Source organism: Theropithecus gelada, chromosome 6, assembly GCF_003255815.1.
Source record: "Theropithecus gelada isolate Dixy chromosome 6, Tgel_1.0, whole genome shotgun sequence".
NCBI lineage: Eukaryota > Metazoa > Chordata > Mammalia > Primates > Cercopithecidae > Theropithecus > Theropithecus gelada.
In genome coordinates this window covers 153,998,440-154,018,240 of record NC_037673.1, presented here as the reverse complement: position 1 = coordinate 154,018,240, position 19,801 = coordinate 153,998,440, and the positions used below count along the sequence as shown (strand labels likewise).

General features: G+C 47.6%; 1 protein-coding gene across 1 annotated transcript; it reads right to left on the bottom strand.

The window, feature by feature from the left end:
• Positions 1 to 2,332: 2,332 nt before the first annotated feature.
• On the bottom strand, positions 2,333 to 17,620 carry NIPAL4 (NIPA like domain containing 4). The gene is made up of 6 exons (XM_025389280.1): positions 17,276 to 17,620; positions 14,288 to 14,527; positions 10,215 to 10,271; positions 8,537 to 8,627; positions 5,546 to 5,706; positions 2,333 to 4,723 (listed from the first exon to the last, which is right to left on the bottom strand). The coding sequence occupies exons 1-6, from the start codon at positions 17,310 to 17,312 to the stop codon at positions 4,095 to 4,097; spliced, it is 1,215 nt and encodes a 404-aa protein (XP_025245065.1). The 5' UTR covers positions 17,313 to 17,620; the 3' UTR covers positions 2,333 to 4,094.
• Positions 17,621 to 19,801: the final 2,181 nt, after the last annotated feature.

Sequence of the window (19,801 nt, the reverse complement as noted above, 5' to 3'; positions counted from 1 at the left end):
TACTGAATATAGAAGACAGCTGAGAGCCTCTGCTCACCTCTTCATCTTATTAAGGCAAGGGATCATACTTTAAAGAGGGGAGACACTTGCCTAAGGTCTCTTGGGCTGGGTAGGTAGGCACAGCCAGGGATAGGGTTGGGTGTGCTTTCTGATTCCAGAACCCTGCGTGATACCACATCTCATATTCATTAGTGCTTCCCCGTCCATAAAAGGATCCCACTCTTATTCTCTCATTGATCCCTACCTCAATTTTGAGGTTCTCCCGGAGAGATGGAGGATTAATAACCATGATGGAAGGTAACAGTTACTGAATACAGTTGGCCCTCCCTATCTGTGGGTTTCAAATCCATGGATTCAACCAACAGCAGATTGAAATGTTTGAAAAAACAAAAAGTACAACTCTAAAAAGTAATACAATTTTAAAATACGGTATAACAACGAGTTACACAGCGTTTACATTGTATTAGGTATTCCAAAAATCTGGAGATGATTTAAAGTCTATGGGAGGATATATGTAGGTTATTTGTAAATACTATACCATTTTATATAAGGGATTTGGCCGTCCTTAGATTTCGTTATCCATGGGGGTCCTGGAACCAATCCCCTGCAGATACCAAGGAGCAGCTGTATTTAACATATGTGACCCACTGCATGCGATTTACAAATAAGGATTATCTCATTTAATATTCATAAAAACGCTGAGAGGGCCTTCTTGCTCTCTGATTATACTTTTTTTTTTAAAGATGGAGTCTCTCTCTGTCACCCAGGCTGGGGTGCAGTGGCACGATCTCAGCTCACTGCAGCCGCCACCTCCCAGGCTCAAGCAATTCTCGTGCCTCAGCCTCCCGTGTAGCTGGGATTACAGGTGCCCACCAGCATACCTGTCTAATTTTCACATTTTTAGTAGAGATGACCTCATATGATCCATCTGCCTCAGCCTCCTGAAGTGTTGGGATTACAGGCGTGAGCCACCGCAACAAGCCTGATTATACTTTTCTAACCTCTCGTGGTTATGAGGTTGCCTATGGACCGTAAAGAAATCTAAACACAAATGCTTTCACTACTAACATGCCTGCTCATGAAATTGCTTCCCACTGACACATGCCTCCCTGGTTAAGAGGCCACTCTTTCCCTGCTGTCAGCCAGTCTCTGGGGTGATGCTCACGTGTTGGTCACTAGCATAATGGAGAAAGCCTGGTTGGACAGACCCTGGTTGAAGTCCTGACGCTGCTTTCTACTCAGTAGATGAGTGGGCCTGGATAAGTTCCAGATTTCTGAGTCTCTTTTCACTATACAAATGGGAGTAATATACCTACCTCAAAAGTGTCGTGATCATCAATGAAGTTCTGTATGTGAAAGCCCCCAACAGCGCCTGTCACAGGCTGTGTGCTGAGACACTGCTGACTATATCAGTTTACAGTTGCTTTGCTTAACATGCAGGGTTCTATTGGGATCTCCCTTGCATTGAGTGCTGGTCCCAGGAGAGTTTGGGCAAGGAAGGACTGTGACATTGTTCCTTCAATCTTGTGGTTTTTTTAGTGCCTATGATGTACTAGGCACTGAGGATAAGCAGTAAATCAAAGCCAACTCTCATGAAGCTTGTATCCAGATGGGGAAAGAGCACAGATCACAAGAAAATACATGAATAAAGTAGTAGCAGATTATGCACCAGGCACAGTGGCTCAGGCCTAAAATCTCATCATTTTGGGAGGCCAAGGTGGGAAGATCACTTTAGGAAAGGAGTTTTGAGACCAGCCTGGGTAACACAACAAGGCCTCATCTTTACCAAATCTGAGCCTGGGCGTTTGAAGCTGCAGTGAGCTAGGATCACACCACTGCACTTCAGCCTGGGGGACACAGCCAGACCCTGTCTCAAAACACAAAAAACCGAAAAAATTATACAATTGGGAGCAAGGTTAGTCGTGGAGAAATGCATGACGCCTGGTGGTTAAACCAGATATCGGCTTTGCTCTTCCTGGCTGTGTGACCTTGGGCAATTATTTAACCTCTTTGAGTTCCTTTCCTCATCTATAAATGGGAATAAAAACATATCCAACTTGAGGATTTGTGAGGAGTTAAAGAGAGAATTCACAGGAAGCACCTACTATGCCTGGTGCCTGGTAAGGGCTCAGGTGTTAACTAGGGATGAGTTGTCTTCAACTGACTCCATTTCAAAAACTATCTTTCCCACTCTACCAAGGGTGTTAACTATCAAAGACATGATAGGGGCTTTATTGGCAGTCACATTCATTCAGAGATTGGAGACTGTCCTTCCAGCACTGGAAAAACCAGTTTCATCACTCCATGCTCAAGGAAGGTCAAGACACAAGCATCAAGTAAATATAATCTGAAATCTTTATTCTTGATCCTGCAGACCACACTCTTAGGGCCCTCAGCTTACTGCCATTCTCAAGATCCAAGTTGTTGCATTGCTTTTAATTACAGACGGAAATCCACATTCATCAAAAACTGGGGATTTGGGGCTGAAGAGTCAGGAGCCAGTCTGCTGGTCAGCCAAACCTTGGAGCTCCAAGGCCAGCAGGAATTCACCTGGGCTTGGCCCGCTTAGGGCACAGGATAGAAACACAGAGTGCAGGTAGAGTCACATAGGGGAGGCCCTGCACCAACCTCGGGGCTGAGGATCAAAGTCTTCCCTCTTTCCAGATATACCAGCCCACTAATTTCCCTTTCTAATGGTTCTTCTCCAACCCCTGCACTCTTACAGCCAGAAAAGAGATGGGAAGGGAGGGAATAGTAATTATCTCTCTCTCCAGTTGCTCTGTTTTTTTTGTATGCCTCCGGCCAAATGTGAAGGGACCAGAGGTACTCCCCATAGCAGGTGGTGTTGGAACAGTCAGGGCATGCTACTTCCCCGTGTGGCAGCTCATCAGTGGAGTGGGGGACTCAGTGGCAATCTGGTCAGCAGCTAGAATGCATCCCATGCCAAGTCTGCACCTCCACTTGGACATTGAGATTCACAGCTGATCCCACTGTCCAAGCTTTTAAGGCTGCAGCCCAGAAATTACCCCTGAGTTCTTTTCTCCTAAGTTCCTGGATGAGCACCAGAGTCAACAAAAAAGCCCCTAGTATCCAGACAGCCTGGGACTGTCTTCTGCCACATCCCAACTTTGCTCCTCATCCTCTTCCCACCTCCCCAGATCATAAGTTGGTTGACTCCTTGAGGAATAGAAAAGTACATTCTGCCAAATTCTAGCTTGGCAGCCAGGCCACTTTGAAGCAGTGAATTTGCTGTTCTTTTTTCAGAGTAAGACAAAATGAAAACACTGGGTTTGGCCACCAGAGTTTGGCTGTGGTTCTGTTATTGTTTTGTTTCCAGTTCTGCGATTACTGCCTTTATGTCTCAGTGACTGACTCCTTAGGATGTAAGTAGAGGGGGAAGGGGTGATGGTGGGATGGACTGGGTGGATACCGAGGTGCTGACTGCCAGGCTGGAGTGCTCGGGGAATGAGCTGGTTGACATTTTTCCCTGAGACATCAAGTGGCTTTCACAGTAAGAAGGTCAGCTGAGGCCTTGCTTCTGCCTCCAAAGAGGAAGTGACAAGAGCAACAGGATATTTTACATTGGTTGTATCCCTGTCAGCTCTGGATAGGGAGGCATGGCCACTCGCCCTTTGGGCCTCTGGGAGCCAGCTCTATGTCATCCTTGGGCTAAACAACAACAACAACAACGGAGATTCCATCTCAGGAGGAGAATTGGTGTAAAGGAACTCCCAATGACCAATATCTCAGGGAAGTCCTTGGACTGTGCTACATTCAATGGGTCAGATTCCACCTTCTTCCCAATGGCATAGAGATGGCACCGAAAGAATGAATGAGAAGGGAGGTCCAGGGGACCTGCAGGCACTGATGTAAACTTGGGTATTTGGTCACTGAGTCTGTTTCCAGGAAGTTCTGCCACCACTGCTATTTGGGTAGAGATGTTTCTCCTGGAAACAGTGATGAGGTATAAATGAACTTCTCGAGAAAAGAGAGCCCATTGGTAACAGTTGCACTGGAAAATAACCAGGTGGGTTTGAAATTGGGAGGTCAGGCTGTACCACTGGGCTCATCCTCTCACTCACATATTCCAAGCTTCAAGAATGGATTATAAATACTTTGGGTTTCTCTTCTGGCGATGAGGTGCTGGCGAGTTCTATATTGTCCACAAGGACGTTCTTGTCTTCCAGTCTAATGACAGTGGGTTCTGGGGCGGGAGAAGGGGGTGGGTTTTTGTGCATGTGGGGCAAGCTGGCGCAGCTGATGTCCAGGTCTTTGAAAGCATGCAGCATGAACACGCCCAGGATGATGGTGACAAAGCCCGAGAGGGTGCCCGCAATGTCCACAGCAGACATGCTGTACCACTCCTTGAAGAGGATGATGGACGAGGTAACGACCACCGTGGTGAAGAACACGTAGTAGATGGGGAACACCAGGGAGGTGTTGAAAATGTCCAGTGCCCTGTTGAGGAAGTTGACCTGAGTGCTGAGGGACAGTGCCAGGATGAGGGACAGGATGTAGGGGAGCGGGTGCCTGACAACTGGCAGCCCCTGGAAGAAGTTCTTGATGGTGATGCCCAGCCCCTTGACAGCAGCCACGGAGAAGGCCCCGATCACAGAGCAGATGATGATGTAGATGAGGATATTCCTTTGCCCGTAACGTGGGGCGATAACAAAGATGAGGATGAGGCATGACACCAGCAGAAGCACAGCAAACACGATGAACCCTTTGGGAGGAGAGGGAGAAGGATCACCCAGCTGTGGAGGGTGCAGGCAGTGTCTAGGGCCCAGACTCATGGCAGTGGGAGGTAGCATTAAGATCGTGGGCTCTAGAGTCAGACAAACACGGGTTCCAGTCCCAGCTTCATGACTTTCTAATAACTTGGTTAGGTTGTTAAACCCCCAAGAACTCAGTTTCCCCATTTGTTAAAGAGAACCAAGAATAGGATCATCCTCATAAAGCTGTTTTGTGGGATTCAGTGAGATAATGTATATAAAGCATTCATAACAGTGCCTGGCACATAATAAACACTTATTAATGGTACCCATACATACCAGGCCTGGAAGCCTTTAAGCTAGCCTCGCTAACAAGTACCAGCCCATTAACGTTTCTTCTTTAGCTTGCCTTCTCCTCTAGGTGGCAGCACCTGAGATGGTCAGAACCCAATCTGAATTTTGTTTGTTTGTTTGTTTGAGACGGAGTCTCCCTCTGTCACCCAGGCTGGTGTACAGTGGCACCATCTCAGTTCACTGCAGCTCCGCCTCCCGGATTCATGCCATTCTCCTGCCTCAGCCTCTAAGTAGCTGGGACTACAGGCACCTGCCACCACGCCTGGCTAATTTTTTGTATTTTTAGTAGAGACGGGGTTTCACTGTGTTAGCTAGGATGGTCTCGATCTCCTGACCTCGTGATCCGCCCGCCTCGGCCTCCCAAAGTGCTGGGATTACAGGCGTGAGCCACCGCGCCCGGCCCAATGTGACCTTTTATGGGGCAGAGGGGGGCGTTCAACCTCCAGTATTTTCCTGCTTTTCGGGGACTTGGAGTCTACCTGTGTCTTTCATCTTGGAAGCCATCTCCATGATGGTGGTGACCTTCTCTTCCTCAGGGGCATGTATCACCATCACCGTGCTGCCGGCCACACAGATCACGCAGCCCAGCTTCCCCAGCAGGTTCAGACTCTCTCCCAGGAAATATGAGGAGAGGATGGCACTGCACATGGAAATGGGAGAAGGGGATTAGAGCAGATATGCGTGTCCCAGAGTCCCAAAGAAAAATGGGGCGTGAGCAAGCACTCCCAGAGAACAACAGATCAGAACTCACTGCTCTCTCACGTGGAAGTTTTTCTTCCAAAAAAACTTATGTTACCATGGGCAAGTCATGTGACCACCCTAAGCCTCATTGTCCCTGTCTGCAAAATGGGGATGCTAATAATATCCACGGGGGGCATTGTTCTCAGGAACTAAATGAGATAATGCACAGAAAATGCACACTACAGAGCTGGTACCAAAGAATAAACACAGCTGTCACATATGGAGGGCTCAGTATGTGCTGAACATTCTGAATGTATCTCGTGTATTAACTCATTTAATCCTCACAGCATCACTAGCTGAGGCCAAGAGAGGTTAAGCAACTTGGCCAGGGTCATCAGGTTCTAAGAGACCAGGCCAGAATTCTAACCCAGGCAGTCTAATTCCAGAGTCAGGGGGCTTAACTGCTATGCCACGTTGCCACTCAAGTAAACACTCATCAAATGTCTGATAGTTTTAAAAATAATTGATACGAAATATCTGTGCTTCCCACCACCCTCAGTTCTCCTGAGGGGGGAGAAAAATGGTTTATATAGAAACTCATTTCTGGGAGTGTTAGAATGTTTGCTGGAGGAATAGAAATGCAGGTGAATTTCTACCATTTTAGAGACTGAAAGTATTCCCAAACAGAAGAGTTGGAAGAACACTTCGAAATGCTCTTGTCACACTGCCTGCCCAGTGGACACATCCTCTCTTAGCACTGCCAACAGATGGCTCTCAGTTTGGCTTATAGACACCTCTGGTGGCAGAGAGCCCACCCCTTCACAAGCCAAATGAGACTGTTGTAGATTTGCTCTAATCATTTACCAAAAATATGCCTCCTGGTAATTTCTATTTTTTGCTCCATCTCTGCTCCTCGGTCATCCATAACAAATCTATTATTTCTTTCATTTGTGTAAGCCAATATAAACAACCTCAGTGACAATCACAGGTACCATATCTTACGCATTTATTACCTACTATGTATGGTGCTAGGAACTTCCCGTCTACCTCACTAGCATCTCACAATTCTTTGCAAAGTAAAATATACTATCTCCAGTTGATAGATGAGAAGACTGAATCTCAAAGAAGTTAAAATGACTTGGCAAGTTCAAATGGCTAGCAACTAGTGGAACCAGGAATTGAGCTCGAGTCCTTTCTAATTATAAAGTTCATGGGTTTTCTTCTATGCCTCATTGAAGAGGATCCTTGTGACTTCCCTGAGTCTTCAATTTCTGGGCAAATTATCTCAGTTCCTTGTTGCGCCGTGGTGACATGATTTCCATTCCCCTCACATCCTTGAGCCGAGCCAGCAGAGGCGAGAAAGGAAGGGAAAAAAAATTACGGGCAAGCCTCATATGATCTCAGGGGCATGCTTCTGTCTCTTCACAAAGGTGGCATTCGTTTAGGGTAAAAACCTATTGGCTGTCTTGGGACACAATTAGCCTCAGAAATCCTGCTTCAAGTTGTCAGGAGAGAGGAGATTGATATCTAATCTCTCTTGTCTGTCTTCTGTCTTTCCTCTGAAACTACCAAATACATTTTGGCCACAATGTCAATAATCAAGAGATTATTCATGCAGGCAGGGGTCACACACAAGGATTTCATGGCTCTCCCAGCTTCCCCGGAGTAGGAATTTGCAAACTAATCAGATACGCAATTATGGTATCACAGCTATATCAGCTGTGTTAGGCCAGTTATACGGCATGAGTCAGGCCAGTTGTACAGCATGAGTTCTATTTGGTTTTTGAGTGTGCAATTGTTGCAAAATTTTCAGCAAGACGGTAAAACAAATGATGGGTACTGGGTGTGGTGTGCTAGGATTTACCAGTGTTCCAAGGTTAGGCCAAGGTTAGTCTCCTTCAAATGAGGCTCCAGGACCCCCACAGAGGAGCTGGCTCTGTGTTTGTAGCTCAGGGGGCAGTGGGAAGCACAGACGTTTAGTATCAATTATTTTTAAAACTATCAAACATTTGTTGAGTGTTTACTTGAGAGGCAACGTGACACAGCAATTAAGTCCACTGACTTTCGAATTAAGACTGCCTGGGTTAGAATCCTGCCTGACGTCTTAGAACCTGGTGACTTTGGCCAAGTTGCTTAACCTCTGTTGGGCTCAACTAGGGATGCTGTGAGGATTAAATGAGTTAATACGCAGGATACATTCAGACTGTTCAGCACATACTAAGCCCTCACTATGTGACAGCCGTGGTTATTGTTTGGTACCAGCTCTGTACTGTGCATTTTCTGTGCATTATCTCATTCAATCCTCAGAACAATGCCTCCAGTAGGTATTATTGGCATCCTCATTTTGCAGATGGGAAAAATGAGGCTTTGAGTGATTAAGTGGCTTCCATGACTTGCCTATGGTAACAAAACTACTAAGTGGCAGAGCGAGGATTAGAACTAAGGCAGCGTTAATCCAGAGCACATGCTCTTAACTTGTATGCTGCATCTATCGAGGCACCAAAATACTGGTATGCACCATTCAGCCTGTTGACGGTGGAAGCCCTTCCAACTGGTTTGGGCTTGGCCTGCCTCTCTATGACCCAGTCAGTCAAGGGGATGCTGGGGCAAGTAGCAGCAAACATTCCCAGGGTCTATAGCTCTGAACTATAGCACACTGCCTCTTTCTGGAGGCTGAGACCAACCCAGGTCCCTGATTGCCAACTGGCAGTCGATCCCACTTGGCATTCCAGGCCTCAACAAACTGAAAACGGAACAGAATAAGAGAGGGCTAGAGAGGGGACAATAACCTTATGAGGACACTCAGTGCTCCCAGAGGCGTGACGACTGTTGCAGGTGCAAATGCATAGGCTCCAAAGTTGGCAACTTCTCCAGCAGCCACTAGGAAATGAAGAGAGAAAAGAGGTTAGCATGGTGCAGAAGCACCATCTCCATTCCAGATGAATCATTCCGTGTGCAACCAGCTGGAGAATCCCCAGACCAGCATTCCTTAAAATCCTGATCCGTACGCTCTCTCTCTGGAGAGTCTGATCAAACGTCAGTCCCAATCTATCCAGATCGGATCCTTCCATTTTAAAGATGGTGAAGCTAAGTCCCCGAGCCTAAGGTCACATGACATGCTTATGGGGTAGAAGCCCTCTTGTTCTTTAGGCCTCGTGGCTTCTAGTCCAGGCACAAATTTGTCTCGGGGACTGCCAGTATTTTGCACTAGATCTTTAATTTAAATTCTAGGAAGTGTTAATTATCAAAGGAAGAAACAGTTACAATTATTGATTCTCCAGGTACCAATTGGTCCATGGACCCCTCTTTTCCAGGGGAACTGTGAAGAGTCTAGAACTACAAGCAGGTGATTAGAAAAATCTGACATTCCCAGCTGGGGGTGGTGGCTCATGCCTGTAATCCCAGCGCTTTTGGAGGCTGAGGCGGGTGGATGACCTGAGGTTGGGAGTTCGAGACCAGCCTGACCAACATGGAGAAACCTCCATCTCTACTAAAAGTACAAAAAAAAAAAAAAAAAAAAATTAGCCGGGCATGGTGGCACATGCCTGTAATCCCAGCTACTCGAGAGGCTGAGGTAGGAGAATCACTTGAACCCGGAGGTGGAGGTTGTGGTGAGCCGAGATCATGCCATTACACTCCAGCCTGGGCAACAAAAGTGAAACTCCATCTCAAAAAGAAAAAAAAAAGAAAAGAAAAGAAAAATCTGACATTCCCACGGGGGGCAAGTCTTTTCTCTCCATCCGAGTTTTCCAATTTGTAAACTCCTGAGTTAATATACAGGATAACACTTAGAAAGTTTAGCACATAGTAAGCCCTCAATATGTGATAGCGGTGGTTATCAAAAAAGTGTCTTTTCCATCTCTCTGCTGATAGAGAATGACCTGGTCTCCCCTTTAAAAGGAGATCGTCACTGGGATAGCTCTGGCTGAGATGGGGATCAAAACTTGATGTAGGGGGATTATGAATAGAAACCTGGTTAATTTTCCACCTAAAAGAGTCAGGGTTTGATAGCAGGAGAGGATGGGTGGAAAGTGGGGGAAATGTGTGAGTATACAAATTTGGGCAAACTTTAAGTAACGGACCAGCTATGTTCTAAGTGGGCCAACACATTAACTGCCTGTGGACTGGGGGAAGTTGGCCTAGGAGTTCCAGCTTCTACCATGTAAAAGTCAAGAGTCCACTACCAACAGAGCTATGGAGCTATGTTTAAAGGGAAGTTGAGAAAATACACCTTCATTGTTGCCAGCTGTGTGCAGACCTCTCTGGGAGTAGACGCTTCATGGATGAAGACTGGCTTTGAGGGTAAGATGTTCTCCCTGCAAGGGTTGTCAAGGTTCTCCCCTGGGAATCTGGGCCTCAGATGGACACTTGCCATACTAGAGACAAAAATGCCCCACCCACCCCTCCCTTTGTCTCTGGCCCTGCTATCAATAGGCCACTGTTATTAGTAGCAAACAACCCACTTACTGGTGAGAAATCCAGCCCACCACATTGTATCTTTCAGGTAGCCGAAGCCTCCGTCCACTGTGGAGGGAATGGACACAAAGTTAGGATGGAACTTGGCCACACTTTCTCAGGCACCTTTCCTAACTCTCTGCTCACTCCCCGGCCTCCTTGAGGCTTGGTTCTGGGCCTTCTCCTGGGTGGGTTCATTTGTTCCTAAAGTTTTAAATACCATCTATATCTGGTGCCTCTGTATCTGTAGCCTGGACCTTCCTTCTGAGTCCAGGTGTATATCCAACTGCTTACTTCACATCTCCTCTTGGATTTGTCACAGGCGTCTCAATCTCTGTCCCAAGTGGAGCTCTTGGTTTGAAATGTTCCCCACCCACCTGCCGAATGAAACACAGTAAGTGGCACTCTCATTTATCTGGTTGCTTAAGCCAGAAACCAGGGAACTGCTCTTTGACTCTTCTCTCTCTCCTTCCGCAACTGGTAACTCTGTCTCCAAAAAGCATCTCGCATGTGTCCACTCCACTGCCACCCGCTACACCAAGGCACTGTCATCCCTGCTCCAGGTTGAGGCAACAGCCTCCTTCATAGTTACTCTAGTTCCACTCTTGACCCTTTAATAACCTATTTTTCTTTTCATGTTAACCAGTGGTCTTTTAAGAATGCAAATCAGGGCCGAGCATGGTGGCTCACACCTGTAATCCCAGCACTTTGGAAGGCCAAGGCGGGCAGATCACAAGGTCAGGAGATCAAGACCATCCTGGCTAACACAGTGAAACCCCATCTCTGCTAAAAATTAGCCAGGCATGGTGGCAGGTGCCTGTAGTCCCAGCTACTCTGGAGGCTGAGGCAGGAGAATGGCGTGAACCTGGGAGGCGGAAGTTGCAGTGAGCCGAGATCGCGCCACTGCACTCCAGCGTGGGTGACAGAGTGAGACTATGCCTCAAAAAAAAAAAAAAAAAAATGCAAATCAGATTATGTCACTCCTCAACTTATGGCTAACCAATGGCTTCTGAGTGCTCTCAAGATAAAGACTAGAATCCTTAACAAGACCATGCATAGTCTTGGCTCTGCTCACCTATCAGAGCACATCTCCTGCCACTCTTCTCCTCCCTCTTAGCTCTCCAAAAACGATGAGCTCTTTTCTGCCTCGAGGCCTTTGCACATGCTTTCCCTGTGTCCAGAATACTCTTCCTACTAATATTTGCCTCAACTTACACTCACTCTACAGGTTGCTATGTGACTGTTGCTTCCCCTACGATGCCATCCCTGACTCCCTGATTTCTATTATTTCCTGTTGGAGTTCCCTGTCTCCCTGCCTCCCTCCATCCTTTCCTTCCTTCCTTTCTTCTTTCCTTTCTCTCTCTCTTCCTTCCCTCCCTCCCTTCTCCCTCCTTTCTTCGTTACCTTTTTCCTTCCCTCCCTCCCCCACTACAGGGTCTCGCTTGGTCACCCAGGCTGGAGTGTGCAGTGGCACGATCCTAACTAAATGAAGCCTCAAACTCCTGGGCTCAAGGGATCCTCCCACCTCAGCCTCCTGAGTAGCTGGGACTACAGTCATATGCCACCATGCCTGGCTAATTTAAAAAATTTTTCTGTACAGATGGGGTCACGCTATGTTGCCCAGACTGGTCTCAAACTCTTGGACTCAAATGATCCTGACACCTCAGCCTCCCAAAGTGCTGGGATTACAGGTGCGAGTGACTGCACCCAGCTGGGGTTCTCTTACTGCACAGCTCTTCTCTTTCATGGCATTGTTGTTTATAATTTTAGTTGATCTTCTTATTTTATGACATTTCACCCAGTAAAATGGAAGCTCCGCAAAGCCAGGAACTGTGTCTGCTTTGTTCAGGACCTGGCACATAGTCAATACTCAATAACATTAGCAACAAGGATGACGATAGTGATGGATGATGATAGATGGGTTTGAGACAGTTTCGTACAAATCCAAAACTCTTATGTTGCTTTTTGGGAATGCCCACTTTTCTAAGGAAAAAGTTTCTTGTTTTCACCGGGTTCCTAAAAAGGTCAGAATTTCCCGTAAATGTTAAGAACTCTGAGAGCATTCTACTCTAAGGGTTGAAATCACTGAAGATCCTGAAATAGCAGATTGGAGGAAAAAACCTATTCCAGGGAAGCTGTCATTCTGAATGGTCGATGATACCTTCTCTGAGCACAAACAGAAATTTCCCTGGCACTCTGGGAGTTCTCTGGCCTTTCGAACACTTGTCTAGAAGTGAAGGGTGGCATAGCAATGACCATTGTTCCCGGCTTCATCCCTGCACCTTACAGCTATTCATTTTGCAGCCCACATGGGCTCTAGACCTGTACTTCTAACTGTGGGAACCTCCCACTGAGATAACAGTCATACCAGTACTAGTGCTAGTGTTTGCACCAGTACCTCTAACTGTGGGGACCTCTGACTGAGATAATTAGTAATGCCAATCCTAGTGCTACTCTGTGCTAGGTATGATTCTAACTATGTTGCATTTTCTTATAACCCTTCAGGCTGGTACTATTCTTATCTCCATTTTATAGATGAGGAAACTGAGGCATAGAAATGGATACTTTTCTAGCCCAGAATTGAATCACCAGGAATTGAGGAACCAGAATTAGAACACTAATAGTCTGCTTCCAAAGTGCAACATCCCATAGAAACATTAAATTGAACATGTCCAAACCTGAATGCATCATCTTCCCATAAACCTGTTCCTCCTTCGACGTTCTTCATCTCAAGAAATAGCACCTTCATCTCCCCAGTTGCTCAAGTCAAAAGCATGAGTCATCCTTGACTTCTTCCTCCGCCCCCCGTTGCTTGAAGCCAACCTGTATCAAAGCTGGTAAGCTCTACCTTCAAAAACTAGCTCTGGAATCCGCCACTTGTCTCCATTCCCATTTCCATCTTCCGGGCCCAAGTTCTGTCCTTTCACTCACCTACTTGGCCTCCCAGGCTCCAGGCTTGTCCCCTAATCCATTCTTCACCCAGCAACCAGGGATCTTTTCAAATTGCAAATTAGTCTGTGTCACTCCCCTGCCTAAAACCTTTCAGTCACCTAACAATTGCACTTAAGCTCTGTGCTTCCGTTTACAAGACCCTTCATGAGCTGGCCCTTCGCTCACCATGCACCCCTCCTGCTCCTGCCATCCTGAACGACTTTCGATTTCTAATATCACTCAAGTTCTCTCACCGCTGAGCCTTTGCACATATTATTCCTTCTGCCTGGAACACTGTCTCCCTGTTTCCCCTTTTACCTTGCTGTCTCCTCATCATCTAGGTCTCAGTTTAGAGATCATCTCTTCTAGAAAAACCTCCCCTAATCTCCTGAGTCTGGGCTTTACACACCCCTCCAAAATATTCCCCCATAGCAGGCTGTGTTATCCCCATGATGGTACTTAACACATGATAAAACAACTGCCTACTGACTCATCTGTCTCTGCCACTTGACTGAAGGTTCCATGAGGACACTGAATCCCCGTGTCTAGCATTGTCCCTGGCATACAGCAGGCATGCGATAAATGGTGATTAAATGAATGAGTCCTTTTGCACAGGATTCCTTTTCTTAAGCACTGTTTCATGGAAAAACATCTTATGTCCCAAACAAGCAAAACCCTTGGGGTCAGAGACCTCACTATTTTCTGGCAGCCCAGAAGGGAGCTCAATTGGATGACAAGTGAGGGTACACTAGCGTCTGACATTGCTCTCAGCAGAGGTAGCTATTCCCATTTTGCAGAGAAGCTGTGACTTGCCTGTGATGACGTTGGTAGGAAGTAAGACCAAGACCAGACCTGCAGTATCTGATTCTTGGTCCTGAGACTTGTCCCTTCCCTCCTCTAATAAAGACACCATGAAGGTCTCAGGAAATTGGATTCTAAAGGAAGTCCTCCTGCTGGATCTCTAAACTGAGACCTCCGGTTGGAGACCTTCCTTTTTAACCCTAAACCCTAACCCTGTTGGCAGGTGGGATTCCAGACAGGGTTGACAATGAGCCTTTTGTATCTCGCCGAGGCCATCCTCTTAGACTGCAGCCCTGGCCCCTGTGAGGGTTCAGCTGCCCTGTGCCCCATCCTCTCCTGGCCCAGGGACCTACCAGCTCTCGTGGCTCCCGTGGCCACGAGTCGCAGGAGGCCTTTCTTCTTGAGGATGACGCTGCTGCCGATGAGGAAGCTGGACAGGAAGGCCAGGCCCAGGCCGATGTAGAAGCCATAGTTCTGCCGGATCCTTTCCTGCCAGCTGTGAAAGGTGGCATTGCTGGGCACCTCAGGGCTGAGGTCACCGACAATCTGGCACAGGACTTCTTGGGAGGAGCAGTAGAGGTGGAGCAGGGAACCTGGATGGGAAAACCATGGTGAGAGAGTCACAGTGGGGACATTTGCACACTTTTAAAATATTGGAATTGGCCACTGTTTCAAATCCTGTGCTTCTGCTACTGCAGCGCTATACCCATATACTGTGCCTCCATCCAAAAATAATAATGTTCAGTGAGTGCTCACTCTAGCTAGGGGCTTTCTTTGCATGACCAGAACAAATTTGTACCACCACGTGCCAGATACAAACCTGGGCACAGGGGCAGACCCTCAGTCAGAAGAAGTACACAAGTTCAATGAAACTGCAAAAAATAGCCAATAATTCTCCAGTGCTACCACTCACATGGTCCTCTGCTCTGGGGTTTTCCAGGAGTGTCTCTAGTGACCACTTGGAAACAGGCACAACAATCATTTATAGGCTTTTAGTTGAAGAAACCAAAGCTCTGATAACTTTAGTAACCTGCCCAAAGCCAAAACATGGGTACTAAGTAGTGAAGCCAGTGTCAGATTCTAAGCTTATCTGATGCCAAAGCCCATGCTCTTAACCACCACACACACCTCAATAAAGCAGGTAGCATCTGGCCTCCTAAGAGGCTTTTTGTTTGTTTGTTTTTGTTTTTTGGGTAGAGATGGGGGGTCTCGCTGTGTTGCCCAGGGTGGTCTTGAACTCCTAGCCTCAAGCTATCCTCCTGCCTCAGCCTCCCAAAGCACTGGGATTATAGATGTGAGCCACCATGCCTGGCCCTAAGAGATATTTTAAAATAGAAAACGTTTAAAAATTGGGAGATTTTCCATGAAAATTCAGGTGTGAGGCTACGGTGAAAAATCAGGTCTGCTCACCATATTGCGCCCTCTTCTAAGGCAACCACTGGCTGCAGCTGGGCAGTGTTGCCCCCTAAAATAGGACATACTTTCTGCAGTTCCCCAAGAGTCTTATCTGGCACCTTTCAGTAATTTCTGGCATATGCTTGGCCTTTGTAGGCATCTGAGTTTGTGACCTCTGGAGGTAGCCTTTTTCAAGCTGTGTGTCACCAAGGCCCAGGTCCCTAGGCCAAGGATGTAAGCCTCAACCAAGTGTCCCTCCCACCAACCTAGAACTCCCAGCCAGTGCCTGGAAGGGCCCCCAAATCCATGGTCAAGCAGCTCTGGCTCTGGCACATCTGCATTGCAGAGTGGCATCTTGGTGGAACAGACTAAGGGCAATGTTGACCTTTCTTCCATGACACAGACTCCTGAATAACAGAGCTTGAAGAGCTCTTAGAAAGCAGCCTAAATTCTTATTTTCAGCTGGGGAAACTGAGAAGGGGAAGGGCTTGCTGAGGTCACCCCAACATCTGGTGAAAGATCTGGATCCAGCACCCACTAGGGCACATTCATGTGTCTTTTGCAGTGTGAGATCTCTCTTTCCAAAACCCATGTCACAATCAAGGGAAGATGAGACAAGAGGCATCTCAGTCCCTAATCAGACTTGTTCTGTGCTGCTCATTCCTGTTTCTCCAGCTCAGGCTTCCTTGCCCAAGAGCTGAATCTGGGGAGTTCCCTGAGCCCAGGAAATGAGCCAGAGCCTGGGATGACATAGGCTAGGGGAGGTGACTCCTGAGAGGAAGACCAAACTCATCCCCACGCCCTTCCCCTGCTCCCTGAAGATGCACCTCTAGCAGGTAGAGCCAAAGAACCCTCTGTGGATGGACTTGGCTATCACAGTAAAGCCTGCAGCACCCAAGGGCTCAGCACCCTCCATTGAGTCAAGTTCTCCCACTGCAGTGAAAAGTAAAAGACAGAGGGCTGATGGCCAAAGTAATCCAATTCTGAGCATAGGCCAGATGATTCCTATCATCCCTTCTGGAATTTGCTAGGACTGGGGAACACATTCTGGCCCAGAGAAAAGGTGAGGCTGAAAATGGCCTGCCTTGTTCAGGAAACCAAAGTCAGACACCTAACGGGCTGGCTTTGAAAGCTTCACTGTAGAAGGGAAGAGGTTAGAGGAACAGGGACATCTCACAGCCTGCAGTTCCAAGACAAGGTGGGAAAGTGGAGCCACACCAACGAAGGAGTCGAGGTTTTACTGTCCACCAGCCCTGGATCTATATTCCATTTCCTTACTGTATTACCTTGAGCAAATTATTAGCTGTTCAGAACCTCAGTTTCTGGATCTTTAGAATGGGGATAGCAAGATAGTAAAATAATAATATCTACCTACCTTCTAGAGGATTCAGGGAGATAATGCAGGTAAAGGGCCTAGTCCACTACCTGCTTTATGATCAGAATGCAATAGGAAGCCAATGGGCTCTCTTTACCCCTTCCTGTGGTTCTTTCTCTTTCTTTTCCAAAGACAACACCGTCCTGTGGTGGTCCTCCCATTGACCCAAACAGAAAGCCCAACTGCTCAGGTACTAAAACCTGAAGCAACTATACATTAAAAGCAACTATACATTAAAAGCACAACAGTATATTAAAAGCACAGAATCCCCCACCCCCAACTCTCAGAGTGTCTGCTGTCGACAAAATTCCTGTCCCAACTAACCCCCCATCTCAACCCAGGGACATCCTTTCCTTCCCTGCCTCCTCTCAGCCACCCCAGCCGCGAAGATGAAAATGAAGTCTCAGCCAGAACCCTGATCTTCAAAGCTGGGTGGGAGCCACCTCGTGCTGGCCCTGCCCCTCCCCAGCTTTGGCCCCCTTGGGAGGAGAGGATGCGAGGGAGAGGGGTGGCAAGGAGGGGAGGGCGCTAAGCGCGGAGCCCGCATGGTCCCCAGCCCTGCCGTACGCACCATTCTCGCAGCTGGCGTTGCTGACCCGCAGCTCCATGGGGCCCAGGGCACATGAACCGACGCGCGGGCGGACGGCGCCCGGCGCCCGGGCTCCCCAGCTCCGGAGCAGGTGGCCGCGACTTGTCTCCCGCTTGGATCGCGCGCGAGAAGCCGCTAGGGGCCGGACCCAGGGGTGAGGAGAGTGACGCCTCCCAGAAGAGGAGGGTCCTCTGGGAGGAGTCACCCGGCGTCTTGGGCAACTCCGGGGGAAGGGGGCCCAGGGCTCGGGCCGCCCGCAGAGGGGCGCCTGCCTTCTCTGGGTGAGGACGCTGCCAGGCTCCCAGCTCTGGAGTCACCGCCCCGTGCCAGGGGCAAGAGGTGAGGGGGCGGGTTCCCCGGCACCACCCCTCCGATGCCTGAACCGGTGCCCAGCTCCATCCCCAGTGAAAGAGTACAGGGGCCCTGGATGGCTGGAGAAGGGGCAACTTTCCTGCCGAGGTGGAAGTGGCAACATAGGGGTTGGAAGCGGGTACTGCTGCCAATTGGGAACCTGGGTTCCTTCTTTTCCTTCGTTCTTGCCCTCCCACCCTCCCACTCTCCCTCCTCCCCTCCACCTTTCCTCCCTTCCTCCCATTCCACCCTCCTACCCTTCCTCCCTTCCTTCTGCCCTGGACCTCCTTTCCTTGCCTTACCCATTCATTGAGTCAACCTAGGTCTGATCTGTGCTGGTAGGTAACAGGTACATAGTGAGTGCCTAATAAATGCTCAATATATATTTATGTCTAATGAATAGATAATAGGAGCTTGGTAAATTAAATGAAAGAAGGAAATGAAGTGATTGGAGACCAAAATGAGTCAGACTATTCCCTGTCCCCCAAGTACCTTATATTTTAATGGGGGAAACAAAGTGTGATCATCTCTTAGAGACCAACGTTTTTGAAATTACCACTTTAAAATTATTTACATACACACATTGTGATGGAAAGCATATTTATTACTATGGGTAACAGTAAAAAGCAAGTTAGAAAAACACTGACCTGGACCATAAAAACACTTATGTAGAGTTTGCTATAGGCCAGAGTTCTAAGTGCTGAAAAATTCCAGTTCATTTAATCTTCATAACTGCCTTATAATGTACAGACTTTTCTTATTTACCAGAAGGAAACTGAGGCACAAAGTGCTCAAGTAACTTGCCGGGGATCTCAGCTAGGAAGTGGAAAAGCCAGGATCAAACTCATGCTGTCAGTGGCCACATTAAGCCGCCTGGCATTTTACACTGAAAGAAACTGCTCCTGGGCAGTGAGGGTGTGGGGCTACTGAGAAAGCAGTGATTGGTTCTGCCAGTGGTGGTCGCCGGCTTCCTGGAGGAGGCAGCTTTTAAGAACTGTCATGTATGGAGTCGTCAGCATGGGCCAGACACCGTGCTAACCCCTTTCCAGGCACTGTCTCATCGAAGCCTCCTAGGAGACAGATATCCTTACTCTTTCCATGCTACAGATGAGAGGAAACTGTTATTTTAAAACATTTTATCATTAGATAATTTTAGACTTATAGAAGAGTTACGAAAATAGTATACAGAGTTTTCATATACCTGTCACCAGCTTCTCTTAATGTTAACATCTTGAATAGGAATAGAAAAAACTATACTTTAAATACTCCAAGACACTTGCTCCCAAGGTTGCACAGTTAGTGAGTGAATGAGGGTGCCAGGTATAAACAGAGCTGCTCTGACCCCCAACTCTGTCCTCCTAGCTACTACCCTCCACTGTCTACGTGCGGACTTCTAGCTGGGCCTCCAAGGATGGGTTATTCCAGCATGGGGCTTCCCCTAACTTGCTGGACGACTTTGAACAAGTTGCTTACTCTGCAAAAGGATCAATTTCTTTGTCAAATGCAACAGCCCCTTCTCCAAGGGGTCGGGATCGGGTTGGGGAGAGGAGAGGTTAAAAGAGAAAGGGAAATGTGAGACACAGCGAATGTAACAGACCACGTTTGCTCATTTTACTTGCCACATAATTTCACAAGTCCTTGATCCTGTAATGATGTGCACCTCTCTGGAAAAATGCTTTGAAAACAAAACAGGATAGAGCGCAAGGCCCCCGCATCTCTTGTCTGAGACACTATATTTCTTCAAAGATAAATGACCCTAGACCTTGCCTATTCCTACACATAGGATAAAGTTTGACAAGCTTAGTGACTATGCCTCTGTCATCTATAACCAGATATACTCTTGCACCCAGACTTTCATGTGTTTCTGCTTTACTGTAACTTCTGAGCAAGTTTGATGTAATGTTTGAGCACACACTGCACTTCCGCTACCTGTATATCAGCCATGAGCTAAAACACTGTTTCAGAGCAGTGGGGCAAGACCTCTCTGAAAGACTTCTCCCAGACTTTTGTCTTCAGTCTCTAGTCCTCAGTAAGGCTTATTTTTATTTATTTATTATTTTTTTTTGAGACAGAGTCTCGCTCTGTCGCTCTGACTGGAGTGCAGTGGCTCGATCTCCGCTCACTGGAGCATCCGCCTCCCATGTTCAAGAGATTCTC